Source organism: Vipera berus, assembly GCF_964194415.1.
Source record: "Vipera berus genome assembly, chromosome: 2".
In the NCBI taxonomy this organism is placed as follows: Eukaryota; Metazoa; Chordata; class Lepidosauria; order Squamata; family Viperidae; genus Vipera; species Vipera berus.
This window is the reverse complement of record NC_138203.1, coordinates 68,666,903-68,691,050: the sequence shown is the minus strand read 5'-3', so window position 1 is coordinate 68,691,050 and position 24,148 is coordinate 68,666,903. Positions and strand designations below refer to the sequence as shown.

The following is a 24,148-nucleotide window of genomic DNA, read 5'->3' as shown; positions in this document are numbered from 1 at the left end:
GCTTTTGCCGTGCATTTGTTCCACTTTGACAGTTCATTTGTTTGTGTGTGTGTGTGTGTTTGCTGATATTTAATAAATACATTTCAAGCTATTTTTTTTTCTAACTGTACTGGGTAGTGTGAGGGTTTGCTCTGACCTTGGTATAGGGATTCACCAGGAGTCTGCTGGGTGCACACTAAACTGGAAATTACCTACATTAATTTTCCAACAGGTGTCACATAAATGCTGCAATTATATATGTGTCTTATCTTCTGATACAAGTCCATAAGTTACAGCATTTATATAATGACATTATCATGCATATCTGTAATTTAATTACTCTACCCATCCACCACCACAACCGTCCATGGCTATATTATTTGGAAGAATGTCAAGCAACACATCTTAATAGATGCCATTAAGCAGGCACTCATTGAGGCAAATGAGCTAAAACTCTGCTGTTACCAATGGGAGTATCACATGTTGTCATTTATCAATCTTGTATCCTGGTTGTCTAACTAAAATTAAATTCTGTTTCACTTCTCACATTCATGCAACATGAAACATAAAGGCAAAGAGTTCTTTCTCTCCCTTTTATTTCAGCAAATCTCACAGAAAATGAGGACCCATTTACATGCGTATTGGTTGTTTATTTTGAGTGCTTTTAAGCTGCTTCAGTTGTGTGACTAAATTTTCTACTAAGCTTTGAAGAAAATTCTGAGCTGCTAGTAGAGTTTTTAAGATACAGAACTGTGTGAGCATGTGTACGGGCGGGGTAATCAGCAGAAAGCTTGGATTACGGTTTCATGAGAGATATTTTGACTGTAGTATCTTATACTACAGAACCAATGGGCAGAAAGCTCAGAAGTCAGGAATGCTTTGATACTGTTCTCAAATATTTTGCCATTTGTTAAAATAGCCTATGATTTTTCAAATCATATCAGCGTAATTAGCAAAGACCCTTGCTACTTAGTGAAGTTTTATATATCTTTATCAGTAAACAGGTCTCATGTCTACTGTTTCTTACTTCTTAGAGAGTGATGCTGACTGACAACTAGGACAGAATCATTAAAATCAGCCTTCATTGGTGAAGCTATATTATACATCTATGGGATAGTATCACACATGAGAACGTATTACACGTTAATCCACTGCAGCAACAACATATTGGCGAGAGTTCTGAGGGATAACTTCAGACACATTATGAATGCCATATAAATTCATGGTATACACATTTCTCTGCTCAGCTAGCTGTTACAGGATTTAACAGTAATAGTTTTTAAAAAGGCAGAGTGAAGTTTTTAACAGAACTGAAAACCAGCAGTAAGGTTTTATTTTGTTTTGAGGTTAGTGGGGTTTTTTTGTTTTAGTGGAGAGTGATGTCTCACTCCCAAAACGTTGCTTTGCACACACATTTGTCTGTTCCCCAGCGGGAGCCTAGAAAACAGAAAGAAGAATCTACTGAGGCAAGTTAAGGACCCTTGTGAATGCAAAGCAAAGGGATATTTATGGAATCTGAGCTCCAAAGCAATAACAGTGCCTTGAACCTGAATTTGTCTGTCTCACAGCAGGAGTCCAGAGCATAGAACAGATCAGATGTAATCCTTTAAACTCACATTTTTCTACTCTGCAGCAATAATCTATTATCAGGCAAAGGGCAGAGCAAAACAAATTACTTTTCTTCAAATTTAATAGTGCCATTTCCCCTAATTTAAGCAATGTTCATTTATTTGTGTTTAAAGCAAACAGAATGATCTTTTTTTTAAAAAAAACAGCTTATATGTTTTGATGTAAAACAGACATCGCCATGCTAAAATTTGTTTTACCTCCCTTTTCCATTCATTTCTTGTATACACATGACCACATGTAAAACATACACACAAAGTAGAAATACGGTATTATACTTTGTTGGCTTTCAGTTCCTAGACCCTTGTTCTCTTTTATTCACCACTCTGGACTCATTTTAATGCATTGCCCAAGTCTTCACACTGATAAACTAATAGAGATACATAAGCCCATAATTCAGCTGTATTTTTCTCAAGGTATTTGGCTTAATAAAGAAAACATACAATATATAGACAGAGTTCCATTAGTGGCAGCTACTGCTGACAGTATCCACCCATCCATAATCATTAACTCCCAAACTAAGATCAGTCTTGGACTATTCTGCGCAAGAAGAAGTTGAAAACCAAGACTGTCAAGGAATGGTGAGAATAAATTCCCAGTTTATAGATATAATAAAAGAGGATTTCTGGGGTTCTGGTTATTTGCAGGAAGATGCCATTGCCAGGCACAGCACAGAAGCAGCTGAGCCCTCCTGAACTTTTTTGCTGGCATGTCCTGTTATTAGGCTCCAGTGTTGTAGGATCAAAGAGCATGCACAAAAAGCAACAGAAGCTCCTCTCTTTAATCAGATAGCGAATCATCACTCAGGATATGTGGGAGATGAATTGACTGGATTAAGAGCAATGGGCGTATACTTTATTTATATGTGAAATTTGCTTAGAGTTTGATATTTTGGTGAGAGGTTAGAGGCTGAGCTAAGTGAGACAGCTGTTAAGAGATGATTGCCCCCATTTTACGACCTTTCTTGCCACAGTTGTTAAGAGAATCACAACAATGGTTAAGTTGGTAACACAGTTGTTAAGTGAATCCAGCTTTCCCACTGATTTTGCCTGTAGGAACGTCACCAAAGGTGATCACATGACCCTGGGACATTCCAACTGTAGTAAATATGAGTCAATTGTCCAGCAGCTGAATTTTGATCACATGACCATGGGGATGCTGCAATGGTTGTGTGAAAAACGACCACAAGTTACTTTTCAGTGCCATTCTATTCTTGAACGGTCAATAAATGAACTATTATAAGTCGGAGGACCTGTAGTTTCTTTTCCATCAGGTACTGTTTCACACCAGTTCCAATAAAATTATAATAATACAGACATGGACTATAAAGAATAAATCTGAACAACAAAGAAACCTGCAGAATGTTGATATTATGAGGAGGCTAAGCACTGAATTGTAAGTGACATTTTTTTTACAGAATAATTCATTCTTGATCAAACAAACACCCTAAGGTACAAAGCCCCAGAATGTTTTAAAGACTTTGATTGAGGTTTATTATAACATAAAATTAAATTTAAATAAAGATTAAAGAAGAAAAGGGAATGCAGAACAAAAAATGAGAAAAGAAAAAAACCTGTAGATCAGATCATATTCAGAGGGAGTTAGGAAACCCTCTGTCAATAAGAGAGCAGTTAGTGGTCTTGACTTCATTGAAGGAGACTGATCAGAGTAGGTTGCCTGATGAATAATGTATTGATTGATCAGATATGGTAAATTGGGCTTCGAAAGCACGTAAAAATGCAAGTAGAAAAATAGGGACCACTACGGTGGGAAGGTAACAGCGTTCCGTGCGCCTTTGGCGTCTAGTCTTGCCGGCCACATGACCACGGAGACGTCCTCGGACAAGCGCTGGCTCTTCAGCTTTGAAACGGAGATGAGCACCGGCCCCTAGAGTTGGAAACGACTAGCATGCATGTGTGGGGGAACCTTTACCTTTACCTTTTTTATTAAACATAATAGCATTTGTTAAAGTTGGAAAGGTGGGCATTTGTTGATGATGCCAGTCTGGCATAATTCTGGTAAAATGGCTGGCACTTTTGAATGTGAGTAGTAAATAATAGTTGAGGATAAGTCATTTATGGAAGTTTGTTTTGGGCACTGTGGGTTAAGTCAGATTGTGGGTATGAGTTGTATATAGTTGTGATTTAATTACTGTGTGATTTAATATTGTGGTTCTTAAGGTGGTTCTTCAATTTGGGTTGGAAGGTGATTAGTTAGTTTTAATATGGGTCCACAGTTTGGAAAACATTGATAACATGATCCTAATTATAATCAGGTATCCTAGGTACCTGGAAGATATGGTAGAAGGTGCTTGGTCATTTCAGGGAAGAAAGATCAGAATTTATTGTGAACATCCATTTCCAGCTTGGAAGCCCCAGTCAAGACCTGATGGTTGAATCATTCATAATTTTGGATTATGTTGATGCTGGTAAATGCCAGGGCCAAGACGATGCTTAATCTATGACTTGGTTCTGGATAAGATGATGGACCAGACATTTATTTTTAAGATCTGGTTGAGTGGGGCTATACTTTTGGACATTTGCCCTCCTGTGTTTTGAGTCCTGCTGCAATCTTGAACTAAGAGTCAGGAAGGTGATATAGATCTTACTGGATGATATGTGACCAGGGACATTCCTTTTGAGGTAGTCAGGAAGCTTGGTTTAAGCTGGGCTTTAGAGATGAGGTAGGTATTTTTCTGAACTTCTAGCATGCTGCCTGGGGAATTCTCGCAATTGTTCACACATCTTAAAGTTGCTGAGATTGAGAAACACCACTTTAGGGTGTTGATTGACTTCAGGCTCCATGCCAGCCATTTTACCAGAATTATGCCAGACTGGCATCATCAACAAATCTGCCAGTTATATTTTGGCAGTCATGGACTTGCCTCCAGTCTTCTCAAGCTTGACACATGCTCAGAGAAATTGCATAGAACGTGATAAGATTAGATCTGCCTCATTGTCAAATTGGATCTCTTTCTGATCCAATTAAGATTAACTGCTATGAGGACCTTTGCAGAGTGGGATCTTTTAGGGTTAGGATGTGTCTTAAATACATGAATTCAGATGGTTTCTTGGAATTTCCCAATTATGTCATAGGTGAGTTCACCAATGGCTTTGTTTTCCTGTAGCCCAGACTCTCAATGAATGTTCTCCTAGGTGATCCCCTTTGGTGTCCTGATCCTGAGGCACAGATTGGCTCTCTGAGCAGTTATGGGAACTGAACCCCCATAAATAATATCCAAAGCACTGGTGGAAAAAGATCAAAAGTAAATGTGACCAAGCACAAGTTCAAATTCAAATCATAGCCTATAGCATCATTATTTTTCTTACCTGATTGAATTTGTAAGGTGGGTCAACAGCCTTGCTCTGGAGAAAAAAAGGACAGTATGAACACTCACATTGGATACATTTTGCTAACAAAGTAAGTTGGATTTGTCAAAGGTGGGCAGAGTCTAATATGGTGTTTGAGCCATCCTAGCTCTATTATCTGGACTCATTATGGCCTGCATAATCTGAAGTCTACACTGGGTCTCTCTGATATGACCCTTGCCACTTACAGAATTGGACCATTCCCTTCCTAGCTCTTGTACAGGAGATGAAAAGGTGACTTGATGGATCCAAAATGTGGCTCATGCTTTCTGTGGGAAGGGATGATTTCAGCGTCCTTGAAAGAAGCTCTGGGCAGCCTCTCCTTAAAGGAAGACTATTTATCCCAATCTTCACTTTGGGGGAAATGCTTAAATATGTAGTGATCGATGCAGCTGCAAAGCACTCTGCAGAAAATAGATTATCTGGCCTCTTTTCAGGCCTGAGTACAGAATGGATATGACTTTAGTTGCTGTACAGTTGATAAACTTTGCTGGGATCTTTATGGAGATCTAAATCTCCTGGTTGCTTATCAGGCCATTAACTATGGTGTTCCTAGGAACTGTCTGTGGGGGTTAAAGATGAGTGGCAGTATTTTATGGTCATTCTATTCCTACCTCAGTTCCAGTCAGTAGCAGTCAGGCAATTTGACCAGGTGGTCACTTCCTTGTCAGGCATGAAGAATCAAGACCAGATATCAAGTTCCAGTTAAGTGGTTTATTGATCATGCCTATTCACAAGAAAAGGGACGCGGTGGCTCAGTGGGTTAGGACGCTGAGCTTGTTGATCAGAAGGTCAGCAGTTTGGCGGGTCAAATCCCGAGTGCCGCGTAACAGAGTGAGCGCCTGTTACTTGTCCCAGCTTCTGCCAACCTAGCAGTTCGAAAGCACGTAAAAATGCAAGTAGAAAAATAGGGACCACTATGGTGGGAAGGTAACAGCGTTCCATGCGCCTTTGGTGTCTAGTCATGCTGGCCACATGACCACGGAGATGTCCTCGGACAAGCGCTGGCTCTTCGGCTTTGGAACGGAGATGAGCACCGGCCCCTAGAGTCGGAAACGACTAGCACGCATGTGCGGGGGAACCTTTACCTTTTTATTCACAAGAATCTAGCCAACTAATGATCAACACTAAATTGGCACTAGATAAAGAGTCAGTGGAATGCAAGACTTACACCATTTGTGGAAACATAGTGGACTCCAGATTGATGATTCACTTGACTCTGCCCCCAGGTTCTGTCTGCTCTTGTCCTACAGTAGTGTGCCACAGGGGTTATTTCTTTCTCCTTTACCATTCAGCATAGTGTTGCTGTGGGAAATCATCCAAAAGTCCAGGGTGTGATACCAACAGTATGCTGATTATACTCAGCTTGGTACTGCAATCTCTTCCTCTCACAAGGCCCACCAGGAGATTGTGCCAAAATTCTGTCCCATTGACTGGAGGCTATCATGGTTTGGATGGGATGATGCCATCTACAGTTGAATCCAAGCAAGATGTAGTTACATTTTGTTTATTGCACTTGAACTCTTGAAGGGATGGCTCTGTCCCAAGGAAGTAAGTCCACTAATTACCAGGCTTTTTGGATTTGTGGCACAGGTAGACATTGTGGCAATGTACAACTTTAATAAATGCTTCTTGTTAATTACATTGGGTGATTGTCTAGGTCAGGTATAGGCAACCTTGGTTCTTTTATGACTCATGGACTTCAACTCCCAGAATTCCTGAGGCAGCTGCTCAGAAATTCTGGGAGTTGAAGTCCACGAGTCATAAAAGAGCCAAGGTTGCCTACCCCTGGTCTAGGTAAATTGTTTACTTAAATTTTCTTCTGAGGTTAATAAAATGAAAATATTGCATTTATTTTAACTAGACATTTGGAGTGATAGGAAGCCAGTTTGGTCTAATGGTTAAGACACTAGGCTAGAACCCAGGACACTATGAATTCTAGTCCTGCCTTAGCCATGAAAGCTGCCTGGGTGACTTTGGACCAGTCACTCCTTCTCAGCCCCCCTCAGAGGGTTGTTATGGGGGAATGTCCCAAGGTATGTTATTAGGTATGTTCACTGCCTTGAGCTATTTATAAAAATAATAAATGCAAGTTAAAAAATAAAATGTTTATTGCTAGTCTATTGATATTATAATGTGTTCCAAGTAAAAGGGATTATTTTTGTAGTCTACTGTATCAATTACAATGAATGCTATAAGCTTGTTTGAAATGCAAATACAGTTAGTCCTCAACTTATCACCACAATTGAGCCCTAATTTCTGTTCCTCAGTGAAACATTTATGTGAGTTTTGCCCCATTTTACGATCTTTCTTGCCACAGTCGTTAAGTGAATCAGAGAAATTGTAAAGTAAATCTGGCTTCCCCATTGACTTTGCTTGTCAGAAGATCACAAAAGGTGGTCACATGACCCTGGGACACTACAACTGTCATAAATACAAGCCGGTTGCCAAACGTCTGAATTTTGATCAGGTGGCCATGGAAATGCTGCCATGTTCATAAGTGTGAAAAAAGGTCATAAGTCACTTTTTTCAGTAATGTTGTAACTTTGAACAGTCACTAAGCAGACTCTAAGTTGAGGACTATCTGTATATATCTTATGGTGAAGATAAAATAATAAATGAATGCCTGATTACATAACTTGTCTTGGGTTATTTTAACTTTGATTCACATGAAAATAGACACAGAGTTGTTGCTCTTCTGTTAAATAAGATAGAGCAATATACATGCAGTATTTTATTTCAGAGAATGAATATATCTTTTTCTATGGAATGAACAAATAAGATCTCTAAACAAACTGCACACTGAATAATTCAGGATTAAAGAACTTTTCTGTTTTACTCTAAGGCTTAGAAATATCAATTGGTCTAGTTAGGACTTAAGATCAGTGACCTCCATGAAATATTGAAATATGTATTGGAAGAAATGAATGATAACCCATGGTCCCACATACAGGTTCCCATCAGTTACTGGGAGTGGAGTAAGTATATATATATCTATACTATCGATCGATAGTATAGATATATCTATAAGTAAGTATATATATATCTATACTATCGATCTATCTATATCTATATCTATACTATCGATCGATCGATCAATCGATAGATAGATAGATATAGATATAGATATAGATAGATAGATAGATAGATAGATTGATAGATAGATATAGATATAGATAGATATAGATAGATAGATAGATAGATAGATAGATAGATAGATAGATAGATATAGATAGATAGATAGATATAGATAGATAGATAGATAGATAGATAGATTAGATATAGATAGATAGATAGATAGATAGATAGATAGATATAGATAGATAGATAGATAGATATAGATAGATAGATAGATAGATAGATTAGATATAGATAGATAGATAGATAGATAGATATAGATAGATAGATAGATAGATAGATATAGATAGATAGATAGATAGATTAGATATAGATAGATAGATAGATAGATAGATAGATAGATAGATAGATTTGTGTGTCTGTGTATATGTATGTATGTATATGTATATATGTGTGTGTGTGTGTATATACATATATATATATACATATACACATACACACACACACACATATATATGTCTGTGTGTGTGTATATATACATATTCCCTAATTAAATTAAAAACACAAATCCCAGGCATGCTGAAATTGAAGCAAGAAATTCGATCACTGGGACAAAGTAAAAAACTAAAGCAGTTTTTAATAAAATCGAGCTTTCGTTGGCCAAACTGCCAATGTCGTCAGGATAAAGTTGTTGGAGCGGTGAAACCACATTTATATCATTGGCGTTTTTGCGCTCCAATCATGGAACGCGTCACCGGTCTGTTTGTTTCTATCGGTCGTATTTTCTTGAGCTGCCTTGCACTCATTTTTGTAGGCTGCAATTGTCTTTGAGTGTTTGCTGTTCGAGGGGGATCACTGCCCGTTCTATCAGTCATAGCCATTGCTCTTGTCATTGCACGTGTTCTCATACCGAAAGATCTTAATGGTTGTTCTTCCTCTTTCTCATGTTCTGTGGTGTGGGGTTGTTGTGTAGTTATGCAATCCTGATCCTGGTTTGGCGATGTGCCCTGTAAGTGTTCGCATTGTCTGCGTTCACATTGTCCGTGCTGTTCCTTTTCCCAAATCCTAAGGGCTTGGTATGCAAGGGGGAGGTCTATATGATGGTTGATTGAGAGGTTATTGGAATACCAGGCTTTTTTGAACAATTGTCCACCCTTGGTGTTGTCACGGGTGATCGCCTTAATCCCTGCCGGATGGAAGGTGTGATTGTGTGTGGCCATGTGTGCCCACACCTGTGAATGTTGTTCCTGTCTTTTGATTGCAAGCTCGTGTTCGTATATTCTAGTCCTCAGCCGTTTTGCAGTCTCCCCAATGGCAGATCTCACATGCCATCTTATTTACAACTGAGGACTTCTCTCCATTGGGGAGCGTATCCTTTGGGCGCATGACACAACTACACAAGGTCTGATCAAGTTTGTGGGCAACACTGACTTTATAGGGGGCCAGTATGCGCACCGTGGCTTCAGATACACCATGAATGTAAGTCAGTGTTATCCATGCCATCGAGATGTTTACATGTTGGTTACAGACAGGTTCATATGGTTTGATATATTGTCTGATGAAATTTAGTGGATATCCATTGCTTCTGCAGACGCGGTAAAGATGGCACCTTTCCTCCTTTTTCGCCTTTTGCGTACTGCAGTGCATATCCACTCGCTTAAAAAGGGTTCTAATACAGCTAACTTGTGAGTCGTGGGGTGATTGCTCTTGTAATGGAGTATCCTGCCCATATGGGTGGGTTTACGGTAGATGGATGTGTGAAGGGAGCCGTCTGATTGACGGCTAATCAGCACATCCAGAGAGGCCAGAGCTCCGTTGACAGCGATCTCCCTCAGACAGCAAACACTCAAAGACAATTGCAGCCTACAAAAACGAGTGCGAGGCGGCTTGAGAAAATACGGCCGATATAAACAAACAGACTGGTGACGTATTCCATGAGTGGAGTGCAAAAACGCCAATGACAACGATGGCAGTTTGGCCAACGAAAGCTTGATTTTATTAAGATTTTTGATTTTATTAGGTTTTTACTTTGTCCCAGTGTTCAAATTTCTTGTGTATGTATGTGTGTGTGTGTGTGTGTGTAAAGGGACGCGGTGGCTCAGTGGGTTAGGACGCTGAGCTTGTCGATCAGAAGGTTGGCAGTTTGGCGGGTAGAATCCCGAGTGCCGTGTAACAGAGTGAGCACCTGTTACTCATCCCAGCTTCTGCCAACCTAGCAGTTTGAAAGCACGTAAAAATGCAAGTAGAAAAATAGGGACCACTACGGTGGGAAGGTAACAGCGTTCTGTGCGCCTTTGGCGTCTAGTCATGCCGGCCACATGACCACGGAGATGTCCTCGGACAAGCGCTGGCTCTTCGGCTTTGAAACGGAGATGAGCACCGGCCCCTAGAGTCAGAAATGACTAGCATGCATGTGCGGGGGAACCTTTACATTTACTATATATATATATATATATATATATATATATATATATATATATATATATATATATATATATATATATATATATATATATCTCCCTTATTGTGTTAAGTATTTTAGAATACCTTGCTAGGCCCAAATACGGGCCAAACCTTATTGCCTGTATCAGCCTAACCCAGGGGTCGGCAACCTGAAAAAGGAAAAGAGCCACTGGGAACCGGTTCCATCACACATAAAAAAAAGTGGTAGCCGCGTGCGTGCGTCCATGCACGCGCATGCGCAAAAACGTTTTGCGCATGCGCAAAACCTTTTTTTCTTGTGCATGCACGGACGCGCGCGGTTGCCATTTTTTTTATGTGTGATGGAACCGGTTCCTGGTTGCGCCACGGCGACGGCCCATCTGCAAAGCTGCCGCTTTCGGCAGCCTGTAAACGTGCCGCGGCAGTTTTCTCAAAGAGCGGCGCCGCTGCCCATTTGCGCGGAGGTACGCGCGCACCTCCGCCCATTCGGAGAGGTGTGCGTGCACCTCTCCAAACGGGCGGTGCCACTGCCCGTTCACGCGCACCACTGCCCGTTCGAAGAGCCACAGGAGCTGGGAGCCACAGGAGACGGCTCAAAGAGCCGCATGCGGCTCTGGAGCCACGGGTTGCTGACCCGTGGCCTAACCCAAGGCCATCCACAAGCTGTAGTCACAACTGTGACAACTCATTATTTGTGTAATTTTTTTTTTTTTGGATTGCCAGCAAAGAATTAAAGGGAGACTGATATGGCCATTTCAAACTCATTTGTCCCTTATTATATATATATCCCTTATTATATATATATTCCTCGCATATATATAGCCTTGGTGGAGCAGTGAGCTAATGCCTCCTTAAGTAACACCAGCTGCCTGCAATTAGTGCAGGTTCGCATCCCACCAGGCTCAAGGTTGACTCAGCCTTCCATCCTTCCGAGGTAGGTAAAATGAGGACCCAGATTGTTGGGGGCAATTAAGCTGACTTTGTAATAATGCCGCTTGGGGTGTGTGTGAAAGCCCTAATAAGCAGGCATATACATAGAATGAAGGCTACTGCTAAGTTTGTAAAGCCGCCCTGAGTCTTCGGAGAAGGGCGGGATATAAATGGAATTAAAATAAAATAAATATATATATATATATATTCCATATATATATATATATTCCATATATATATATATATATATATATATATATATATATATATATATATATATATATATATATATATATATATATATATATATATATATATATATATATATATATATATATATATATATATATATATATATATATATATATATATATATATTCCTTATTATGAACCGTCACAATTTGTGGAAATTTTACTCTTGCTTAAGGGATAGAAATGAAATCTATAGTATTTGGTAGTTAATTACAAAGTCAGTGTTGATGTTGGTACCAACCCCCTATTTTTTTTTTAGCTGCTTCTTTGGTAATATCTCTTATCAAATGGGTTAACTTATGAGAATATTGTTAGGTAGTAGGTAAACTGCTAACACTTTTCAAACCTTGTTTCATTTGTAGAAATTCAACTGGGGAAAAAACACAGTGACAAGGAATAAACAAAATCCCAGGGGGAAAAATCTGCCCAATTTCTCCTTTTACTTAATGTAACATTCTTTTTATTAAAAATACATCCTGTTAATAGAATATCAGACAATGATTTTGTAGCACATGGTAAGATCAACCAACTACTGTTTCATATTGTCTTGCTGATATAAGTTGTAGGTTCTGTGTGTGATATGATGCGTCATTTGGCTCCTCTCCCTTGCCCTGCTGATGCCTATGAATGCAATGAACTGCAGACCAAATGTTTGTTTTTTTCCAATACAGGAAAGCTGGACATGCAACTCAGAAATTATATCTCCATTTCCTAATTCTTTTTAGAAAACAATAAGTCTTTAAAATAATTTAATCTAAGATCAAAAGTTCTGAAAAGCACTTCTTATCAAAGTTGAGATGAATTTTTCTCATGAATTAAATATTTACAGTTTTACAATAAATATCCTTAAGCTGAATGATTTTAGTACCATATTAGTGGGTTTGAAAAGCTAATGTGGGTCTTGATTGGTACATAAAATGTTGCATATAAATTAAACATTTAAAAGATGGATACAGACAAAACAGCCAGTTCAGTTGTTATCTCCAGTTACACAGTTACAGCCCCAAGGACAGTCAACCCTTTCATATTGTATCTTTCTTTCTGAAAGATGAGTACTTAGGTTCAAGTAACATTTCAGCCTAGGTACTAATTGCATAATTTATAGACCTTTTGAAAAAGAGATAAACTGTTTTTCATAAATTCTGCCTCTCTTCTCTCCTTTCCCCTCATCCCAAAATCGTTTTTTCTTTTACAGATTGGAGCATTAAAGGATTATTACCATTTTTACCATAGTAAAACAATTAAAAGGTCGATTCTCTCAAGTAGAGGTACTCACAACTTCATTTCCATGGAGCCAAAGGTAAGCTAATCTAATTAGTCAATCGTGTCTGATGCAAGCCTTTGCATTTTTAATTTGCAACTTTATGCCAGGGGATTTTTACCTGGATAACATCTACAATTACAAGAATTGATTGTTATTTGCTCATTAAGATTCCATTTCATATGAGAAAAGAAGGTAGTAATCTAATGTTTTAAGAACAGTGTGTCACCGTTATTTATAGAATATAATATTAATGTGATTTGCATGTCAAACCTATATAATATATATTGTATTACTTCTAAGCAGTGACACTTTCTTAGAATGAAGAAGGTAGTTTGACTGTAATTTCTACCTCAAAAGTTCACTATTGATTTGTGTTATTGAACAAGGATATTTTTTACAAAATGTATCTTTTCACATACATTAATTAGCTTAATTGCTATTATTATTATTAAACTGCTTTTATTGAATTACTGCATACCTCATGTTAATGGTTTATAATTTTTGTTTTTCATTTATAACCTTCCCCAAAATAAAACCTTTAAAAAATATTGCCTTTTGTATATAAAGAATTATGCTTCTTTTTATTGTAGTGAAACAAATAGATGTGAGTATAACAAGGATATATCATCACTGGATTTCTTCTCAGGGCAACAATTATAATATTTGATTATTTAAAATGTATCAACTTAAACATTCTTAATTTGCATCTTAATTCTATTGGTATGCCAACATGATGTATCTGGTTATTATAATCATATGCTGACCGTGGTGATTGAACAAGATATATTGGTGCACTGCAAATATTAGCTGGCTGTAAAGTTGGCTGTGTATTATTTTTTGTTCACAAACAAATGCTGAGACACTTTTATGTTATTTGATGTTATAAATGTGAGAGGAATAGCCTCACATTAAAAGTTAGATGCTCTTATTTTTTGGCAATATATGAGCAGTTGGTAATTTGTTTTATGGATATTGCTTTTTGATCATTTTGCTATATTTTTTATATATTGTGATAGTAAAATTAATAAGTAGGTAATTTTGGTCAAGTGCGTATAGTCAAGGCGATGGTCTTCCCAGTTGCAATGTATGGCAGTGAAAGCTGGACCATAAGAAAGGCTGAGCGCCAAAGAATTGAAGCCTTTGAACTCTGGTGCTGGAGAAGACTCCTGCGAGTTCCTTGGACTGCAAGGCGATCAAACCGGTCAGTCCTAGAGGAGATCAACCCTGACTGCTCTTTAGAAGGCCAGATCCTGAAGCTAAAACTCAAATACTTTGGCCACCTAATGAGAAGGAAGGACTCACTGGAGAAGAGCCTAATGCTGGGAAAGATTGAGGGCAATAGAAGAAGGGGACGACAGAGAATGAGGTGGCTGGATGGAGTCACTGAAGCAGTAGGTGTGAGCTTAAATGGACTCCAGAAGATGGTAGAGGACAGGAAGGCCTGGAGGAACATTGTCCATAGGGTCGCGATGGGTCGGACATGACTTCGCAACTAACAACAACAATTTTGGTCAAACTACATGTCATCTTAAAAGCTACTCACAAAAATTAATTTAAAATTTAATTTAAGTAACATATGGATAACTGACACCTTGTACATTTTTAAATTTTACTTTGGTGTTTTCATTTTGATTATAAACAAATTGTTGCAAACTAGAAATAAAGTCACTATAGTTTCTTATGACAAATATTATTGGCAAGATAGGAATGTTGATAGGAATAAATCAGACAAATTTTAGAAAAGGTAATGATTTATCATACTAAAAAGCTGTTCTGTATTACTGAGCAAGAAACTTTACACTTATTCTGTCCATATTAGTATAACAACAAGATTGGCATGTAAAATGGAGTCATGGAGCTGTAAACTTTCTTTCCCCTTTCCCCTTTCTCTTTTCTCTTTCTCTTTCTCTTTCCTTTCCCCTTTCCCTTTCCCTTCCCTTATGCTGCTCATTCGCCTGGATATAAAGGTGGACTATCATTTTTAGATTGGCAAAATTCACACAGCTACTTGTTGTGGAAAAAGTAGCAATGATACCTACTTGTCCACCTTATCCTTATTATAGGACCATCTTAGAAACCTAAGCTCTAGAAAATAAGCAGATATCATGCTATCACACATTACAGTGCTGATAGCAGCAGATTAAGGTATTTGAACTTTAAGCTAAAGAACTATGGCTTCCACCAAATGTAATAATATCCTGATGGAATACAGTATAAACATTTCAGACACAGATGTTGAAGTATTGTTATTTTGCTTTTTTCAACTGGGACATACTGAGTTTCACTCAGTATACCCCACTTCAAAAAGCATAACAAAGTTATCTCACTTTTGTTCATTATTTCAGCACCAAGATAACAAAGTATGCATATAACACCTTCACCAAGTCCTCAAACTTAAAATCACTTCACATATGTCTGTTTTTATAATAGATCCACCATCTTAGCTAATATTTCTTCCACAGTATACATATTATAGTATTCAAGTAGAACCTACTGAGATCTAGAATTTACACTAAAATGGTATTTGAATAGCAAATTCATATTTTGTCTATTGTCTTAATAAAGATGTACTGCCCATATCATATATATGTTTATATATAATGAAGGGCTATGATTAATCATTATTCACACATAGCTCTAAAATTTAAATCATGATTTACAATATACAGTGACTATTTTGACATATCAAACTGAGCTAAAACCTAACGGGCTATATTATGATTTAGCACAATATGTGAAAATATAAGACAAACATCATATTTTTCAAAGCTCTTAATTTTTTTAAAAAAGATAATGTCTCATTGAAGAAGGAAAACAGCCAAGTATTGGCCACTCAAGACTGAAAATGTTATATATTCAAAAGTTGGAGACTGGCTTCTTAGCTAACTGTTGAATGTCTTTCTCCAGATGCAAAGATGCTTTAATCTTTGCATGGACTTGTCTAATATTGTACTTTAGGAAAATCCTGATTCCCATTATTCTAATTTATTATCCAGAAACTACACATAACAGAGTTGAATTGTTTTTGTTTCCTAATGAGCATAATACTTGGTAGGGTCAGTTTTGAGCATAGAAATAGTGGATAAAAAGTATTCAGTGAGGAAGTCCAGTTGCCTCTGCCCAAATGTATCTGATTTATTTTTTTTTGAAAGACAGTTTGTATCAGAGAAAGGGTAATCAGAGAAAAATCAAGCATCTTATACACTACTATTCACCTCAACACCCAAAAATTGCTTTTAATTAAAAATTAAAAAAGTATTAAAATAATTATTTTTAAGTGGTGCACATTTCTGCAGCTACTTGTTTAATGAGCATTTGGATTTAGCTTACACTTTGCCAGTAGAGAAAGTCAATGTGAACAAGCACCATAGACTGTATCAAATTTTTGGAATGTTGCATTCTGTTTTGGAGGTCATACAAGAAGGGAGAAGGAAATTGGATCTGTTGATGACAGACCTGGGAAGGTTCAGAGGAAGGATTTAAAAAGATCTGGTACCTGCTTTGCCCTTGGCTCTAGTTGTGTGTTACTATGTAGACTGCTGTTACTACTATGAGGAATACTATGAAAAGCAGTGCTACCAACAGCAATTGTGGAGCTTTGAAGTAGAGCTGTTGTCACCATCCTTAGAATATGAACGGTTGCAGACTAGACCTCAGCTTCTGATCTGTGATAATCTGGCTCTGGATGTGGAAAGTATAGATGTTGGCTGAGACCAGTAGAATATGTGCTGAGTTTCGGAAATGTGAAGACAAAAATGAAGAAATGATTGTTGGTTGAGATGATGCAATGGTTCCCAAATTGGGACTGTGATGGGCAGGGGCATGAATAGTGGGAGGGAACTAAGTAAGCTGTTGTAGGAGATCCACATATTCATGCGTGTCTCTTGTTCTAAGTCAGTTTCCCCAGTCCTGGTTCAGATAGAAACATTATCAGGTGACTTGGTCTCTAAGATGCTGGTAAATGTCAGGTCTATGGCATTTAGATTATATCCATCTACAACATGATGGTTGATGAGCATGTACACCTGTTGGGTATTACTGACTGGCAGCAATGGAGATGTAGCTCTCCCTGAAATCCAATTTCATGTTTTGTATCCTGCAACAGCAGAGCATAAATTTATGCAATGGCAAGGAACATTGTATGTGGGAAAGACCTTGGGAGACGCAAAAGGTATTTCAGGCCACAGAAGCAGATGGAAAGCATTTCAGATCAGATCTTCAAATTACACATTGTAGGTGCATTGCTAGTGGGACCCTGATGATGATTCACTAGTCATGAATTCAGGGAGATTCAGGAGATTTCAGAGACTGCTTGGAAGATTTTTTTTGAGAATTTGGCAGGTTAAAGCTGCTGGGAGACTTCATCTGTCAGTTCAGAATGAGGAGTCATCGGTATGATGATTACACCAATTATACATAACTAGCCAAGACAGACATGGTGCCATGGAAAGCCTGAACTGATGTCTGAGAGATATCAGGTAAAACAATCCCAAATTAAATCCTACAAATACCAAATTGCTTTTTATTTTTGCAATGAACAAACAGGGCAATCCAGTAACATCAGTTTAGGATTACTGAAGATGGGATTGTAGTTCCTCTGAAGAAGTTGTATTTTTACAACCTTTCTGTTGATTGGACTGCTGCAACATGTTCTACATGGAGCAGCCTCTGGAGAAGCTTTTGTTGGCAGAAAGTATCTGTTTTTATTTGAGGATGAAAGTCCTGGTTTTTGCAAGGGAATGAAATGCAGAGGGAGTCAAGCAAAGTGTGTTGGAAAGTGAGCATTGAATAAAATTATGAAATAGCAGCTAGCTTTCTTCCATGTATACTCAGAAGCTGTGGCTATACTGCACTGTCTTATTAAAATGTGTCCGTTGTTGTTGAAAACTGCTTAAGACTAATTGCATAACCTCCTCAGGGTGCCGTCGGTCAGAGAGTGTCGGCTGGCGGCCCCCAGGGGGAGAGCATTCTCTGTGGGCGCGCCAGCCCTTTGGAATCAGTTACCGGTTGAGCTCCGGATGGCTCCCGACCTTCGCTCTTTCCACCGTGATCTGAAAACCTACTTATTTGAACAGGCTGGCCTGGTCTAAGGGTTTGGGGTATTTTTAACTATTTATTGTTAGGGCTAAATTAATTTAATCTTACTTTTAACTTTTGTATGTAGTACTTTTATTGCCCTGTACACCGCCCTGAGTCCTTCGGGAGAAGGGCGGTATAGAAATTCAAATGAATGAATGAATGAATGAATGAATGAATAAATAAATAAATAATAAATAACCTGACCTAGTTTAGAAAAAGTACCTATCTCTAGAAAGTCCTATAGTGTATGCTGAGAGCACATTTAGTACATTTAGTACATTTATTTCCTAAAAATAATACTTACTTTCTTTTAAAACTGCAATAATATATACAAGAATACTGGATTTGTTTTCTCATAATAAGACAGACTATTGTTATCATTTTCTATGCTTCTTAACTAAATACACAATCCCTAATAGAAAGAACTGGGACCTTCAATATACAAAGAAAGTTGCTAAACTACAATGCTTACTCAAGGGATAGCCTTGCTCTATTTGCATTTTTTCTTATCATCTGCACATTAGATATAAACATCTGAAATGGACTGTCCATACTTGTACAGTTGACTGTAGGAATATAGATGGAAAAACTACAATAACTGAAACAGTTATAGTTATAATAATGACAGTTGGCAAAGTCTGCTTTGGTTGAATATTTTTTGAAATAAGCAGAGGCTTTGATTCAAAGCTTATATTCCCCAGATAATTTTTTTTTATCAAGCTTTGTGCTCTGAAGGTTAATATTTTTATTAGTGTGGGTTATATTTGATTTTTAATTAAAACTTTGTAATAATAGTTTCATTGTCATTGGTTAATGAAAGTGAGATATCATATTCAAAAGAAGAGTCTGAGAGGAGACAGACAAGCATAGAGAGATACTGCCTGGCCTTGTAGTAGGACAAAATAGTCAGTATCTGAACGAAGTATAGATATGATGTTCCAGTGAGAGAGAAAGAAAGAATTCTCAGTAGAGAAGTTGAAAAATATCCTGGGAGAAAGCAATGAGAAACCATTTCCATATTATCGCCAAGAAAACTACTTAGATTCCTGAAGTCACAAGAAGTCAAGTTCAATTTACAGGACACTCATTATTGTGTAATCCATCTACTGAGCTAATAAAATTATACATTAAATGTGATAGATCAACACAATAAAACTAATAAAGTAAACCCTGAATGTTGATTCAAGTGTTATAACTCCCATATAGACATCATAAAAGAATTCCCGAGCCATACATGCAGTGTAACTTTTGAAAGGCTTTTTACTCCATATCAATGTAGCATAAGAGTAGCTGCTTGGTTTGGGCCCTCTACACAGGCAAGAACATAAGCAGAAAGTCTTCACAGTACAACATGCATAACTACATTTTGATAACTTTCATATGGCCAGAATGTTCTTAAATTGAACTTAAAAGGTAACCAAAGAAGAGACCATACTGACAAAGATTACATATTATTTCAAGCAGACGGGACTAAAAGACAACCTGAATTGAGTTTTAATGCCAGCTTGTAGAAGATAATGTGTATATTACAGTAACATAACTGTTGCTTTTAGAATTAATAGATGAGGGAATGGCGTTTCTCAAAGGAACGTAGCATTGTAGGATTCTTTGAGATGTTCTTCAGTCCAATTTAGCATAACATATAGGCTTCCCAGTCTTGGTAATAGTGCCTAAGCCAAACAGATGAATAATGATCACTGCTTGCCAAATCTTGTTATTCTTGGGAGCTTAGTAATGGGCAGTGTTTGTGTTATTGTTGCATTACACTTGCTTCTTGAACAAATTAATTACTGGATTTGAACAAGATAGGACTACATTCCTAACCACAAGGACATCAAAATTATAAAATATGCACCGTAATGTATTTTGTAATGTGGCTGCAGCAACCATATCAATTCTGGTGTGGCTTTCCCGGACAGCAGCAGGTGGTGATTATGGGGCTGTGACTGAGCTCTTGGAGCAGCAGCAGGATCATATTAGCAGCTAGATGAGACTCTACCTAATTCAGCCTCCTAGTTCGAGCATGGGATGGCAGAGGGCACAGGAACAGGCAGGAGGCTTCATTATGGGATCAACCAGTGTGGCTACCATTGGATTGGCCACATGGAGCAGCAATCTATACATTTATTTATTTGTTTAAATTCTTTTGCCACCCATCTCACTTCATTTGACTCTGAGTGGCTTACAATCTGATAAAACAATGTTATAAAAGATTAAAATTAAAAATGTTGTAAAACATTAAAATAGTAGTGCAAAATATAATGTTAAAATTGGCAGAGAAATAGTTTAGGTGGCGGTGGAGGGAATACAGTGGTGTGGAGGTGGAAATCTTCTATTTAATCCACCTCTAGGATGACACATCCCCATCTGGGCCCCAGGCCAATCAGCAGAGCCAGGTTTTAAGGCCCTTATGGGTTGGGTGGGAATGGACCTCAGCTCAAGGGGTTTAGTGTTCCAGAAGGTGGGAGACATGGCAGAAAAGACTCTTCCTTGGCTGGCAGTCAGAATTCCTTAGCCAGTGAGGTCCTCAGCATACCCCTTCTCCTGACGCGAATGGGGTAAGCCAATCCTATTGGGGTGAGATGGTTGCTCAGGTAACCTGGACTCCTGCCATACATTTTGTCACATTTGCATTCTTTGCCAATTTCATTCATGTTGGTAGATTGCTGTTACAGTCAGCTTACTGAACTTTAACTACAACTAAATCCAGCATTTTCCTTTCATCATTGTTTGAAGAGTTTGTACATATAAGTATTGTCGTTTGGAGTAAAGGTTGTTTGGTCAGGGTTGTGGGGGTGTCTTTCTGAGGCACTGTTACTGCTTACTCCCTGGGCAAGAAACAAATTTGGCAGGGACCCTGAGTCATTCCTGCCATGTAGTTTGGTGTTGTTACCCTTCCCCAATTGGGTGAGGGTAGAGTGGACAGCAGAGAGAGGATGCTTGGTGATGTGTTGTTTAAGACAGGGCACTGAGGTAGCTGATACTTGATCAAAGTGATGCTGAATCTGAGGCCCAGGTGTGGTAGTGTGGAATGGGCAGTCATATTAGGATTATGACAGGCAAAGAAATGGCAGAAAACAAGGAAGAGCCAATTGTCTTGGACGTTGACTGTATGCATGACTGGAAGCAGTGGTAGGATTCAGCTGGTTCACACCACTTCGGCAGAACCTGTAGCTAACTTTTTGTTGCCCAGGCCCAGAATCCACACAGAGAACAGGTTGTTCGCATATTTGAATCCCACCACTGACTGGAAGTCACCTCTTCTCACCTCATCAATCCCCTCCCATCCAAGCACGCTCTCCTGCTGAGGTCTGTAAAATGAGAGAATTATTCACAGCTCTCTTTGTCTCTCTCTCTCTGTTCCCCACCCCCATCCCAGTTGATGCCCAAGTTACCCAATGCTTCCCTGGTCTCCTCACTATCCCATGTGCCCACTGCAACTCCTCTTTTTTTTCTTTGCCTGCCCAGAAAACAAAATCCTTGCCCAGCAGTTTCTGTAGGCAATCCCTTCTATGCTTGACTATTCTCCCCCACCAACCCCACCCCACAGAGCAGAGAGATTGGAGAGGAAGAAATTACAACAGAATGAGTAAGTACACAATGGGGAATACACTAGACTGTTTGCTGAGTGCACTCACAGCTGTGAGTGCCAGTGCATTATTTCAGTGTGTATTCCCTATTGTGTGCCTCCATGTTTTCCTGTAATTCCTCCCTTTCCAATCAAAAGCCAAGATGTTAAATGAGCTTCTCCTGACTCAAAAAGTATAAATTTGTATGCCCTGATCATGTATGTTTGCTTGTCATGTTGATTGTTACCCATTTCAATTCTTGAGTGTATTCTAATTTTGCAGCAGATTTTAGGTAGAGTAAGGATGAGTCTGAAAATTAATGCAACAAAATCCAGAATTGTGCTTGACAGTAGAAATAGGATGAACAATTTGAAGTTATATGTAAAAGGTGAAAAAAGACCAAAGCTAAGAGGTAGCTTATCATGGCTAACTAAAAGAAAGGAAATGAACAGAGAAAGTTTTTAAAAAATCAAATCCTAGTGTAGTGGATAGCATATTGTGAGGAACAAACATTTGCCAACGGAAGTGAGAATTGAGTAGGTCAGGAGAAACCTAGAAGTAAGGTGCATGCAATTGGAGTAGGTAATTTAAGAAATGTGCATACTAAAACAAAGACGTAAGATCAAGAATCAATGAGTGCTGGATGAATGTGGATTAAATATAAGAATGTAGTGAGAGACTACTATAAATAGGAAATACTTTAAGTTGTTTTGGTCAAATGGAGAGAATGAATGAAGGTAAATCCTCAAAACAAATATAGCAAGTCTCCAGGTTAAGGATGACCCATAGTTAAGAACAGAGCAACATTTGAGTTAAATACACAATTCATGTTAAATACATAATGATTTGAGTTCTTTACACAATATACAGTATTACGTAATAATTCTGTTCCATTTTACATATAAATTGCTTCTATTGGCAATTCCTCCTGTTTTGGGGAGATTCCACATTGGGGATGGAACTTGTTTGTAAACTGGAGACTTACTGTAATATGAAAGTAAAGCAAATGGCTACTGAATGAGTGTGGATTTAATACAAAAGTGACAAATAAGAAAGCTTTGAGGTGGCTTTGTCTTGGAGAGAGAATGAATGAGGATCAGTTTACAAAACATTTGCTTTTATTATTATTACTTACTAGCCTACTTTCTTTCTACCCTTTGAATTATATAATTAATCGTAAAAAGAATGGTGTTAGATGATATACATGTATGTGGATATATGATGGATGCATATTCATGTATGTGTAAATTATTATGCACAACTATCATTTTATGACTGAGGAATAAATGTAGATAATTGTGCTTAACATTTTTATTTTATGAAAGATGGGTACATAAACTCTGCAAAGTAATTAATATTATACAATTTTAAACCACATTAATTAAAAGTATTTCATTTATATTGAAGGATAGCTTATGAAAGTCTGCAATTCCATTTTTTATTAAAATAAAATATTGCATGCTAAATTCCATTTATATAATGTACTTAACATTAGTCATGTTTATTGCAGTGCTGTTTTTCATGAAAACTATGTCTATAAAAGTTCAGGTTGGCATTTTTTTTCTCCTTATTTATAAATTATTCATTAAAAATTTTAAGGGAACAGGATAAACATAAAAAAGAAGATAGGAAGACACATAGCAGATAAAGAATAAAATGTCAGAAAATAAAGAGTTTACAATGATCATAATTTTCACATTTTATTATATAATTAATTCAGTGTGTAGAACCACATTGATTGTAATCTTAAGAAATAACTCCAGATATATTAATATTGATGTCAGCAGTGTTTGTTTTGTTTCAAAAGTAGTACATAGTCATGTAAATGGAAAACAACAAGGGGAAAAGGGGAAATCAATAAATGCAAAATTGGAAAACTAAATAGTTTTAAATGTCTTCCCAACTGATGATTACATCAACACATTTATAAACATTGAAATTGTTTCTAATTAGGTAAAAGGTAAAGGTAAAGGTTCCCCCCGCACATGCGTGCTAGTTGTTTCCGACTCTAGGGACTCACTCTGTTACAAGGCACTCGGGATTCGACCCGCCAAACTGCTGACCTTCTGATCGACAAGCTCAGCGTCCTAACCCACTGAGCCACCACGTCCTTTGTTTCTAATTACTGCTTTTATATTATTTTCCCCTTAAAAACTGTGCATAGTAATGTCTTGATTTTCTTTTCCTTTTGCAATACTAACTTAAAAATTATAACAATTGTAGCAGCTTCTAAAAATGCCACTTTCAATGCAGCCAGTCTTTGACTTATGACAGAATTTCTATTGATATGTGATGCAGTCTGGATTGCTTCACAATGACAGTCCCAGTTACCATTGTTAATCAAATTCCATGGTCATTAGACAAGGCAAATTCCTGCCAATTTCCTATAACGAGTCAGTGGGGAACCCAGCAGGAAATTGCAAGTCCCAGATATTTTTTTAAAAAAATGTGTGCGGGGGGAGGCAATGGACAGGTAAGTTGCTGGTGGTGGTTGGGAGAGAGCATGATGAGAGTATGGACACAGTAAGGATCTTGGGAGTCAGTGAGATGGTGCAGAAGCA

At 37.9% G+C, this 24,148-nt stretch overlaps 1 protein-coding gene across 1 annotated transcript in view; it reads left to right on the top strand.

Annotated features, from left to right (window-relative positions):
• Positions 1-24,148, top strand: part of PCSK5 (proprotein convertase subtilisin/kexin type 5) — a gene marked incomplete at both ends in the record, with an annotated part of 222,828 nt that overhangs the window by 7,959 nt on the left and 190,721 nt on the right. Inside the window, one exon of the mRNA XM_081318873.1 lies at positions 12,871-12,975. Within this exon, the coding sequence (XP_081174999.1) occupies positions 12,871-12,975 (105 nt within the window). The remainder of the gene's footprint in view (positions 1-12,870; positions 12,976-24,148) is intronic.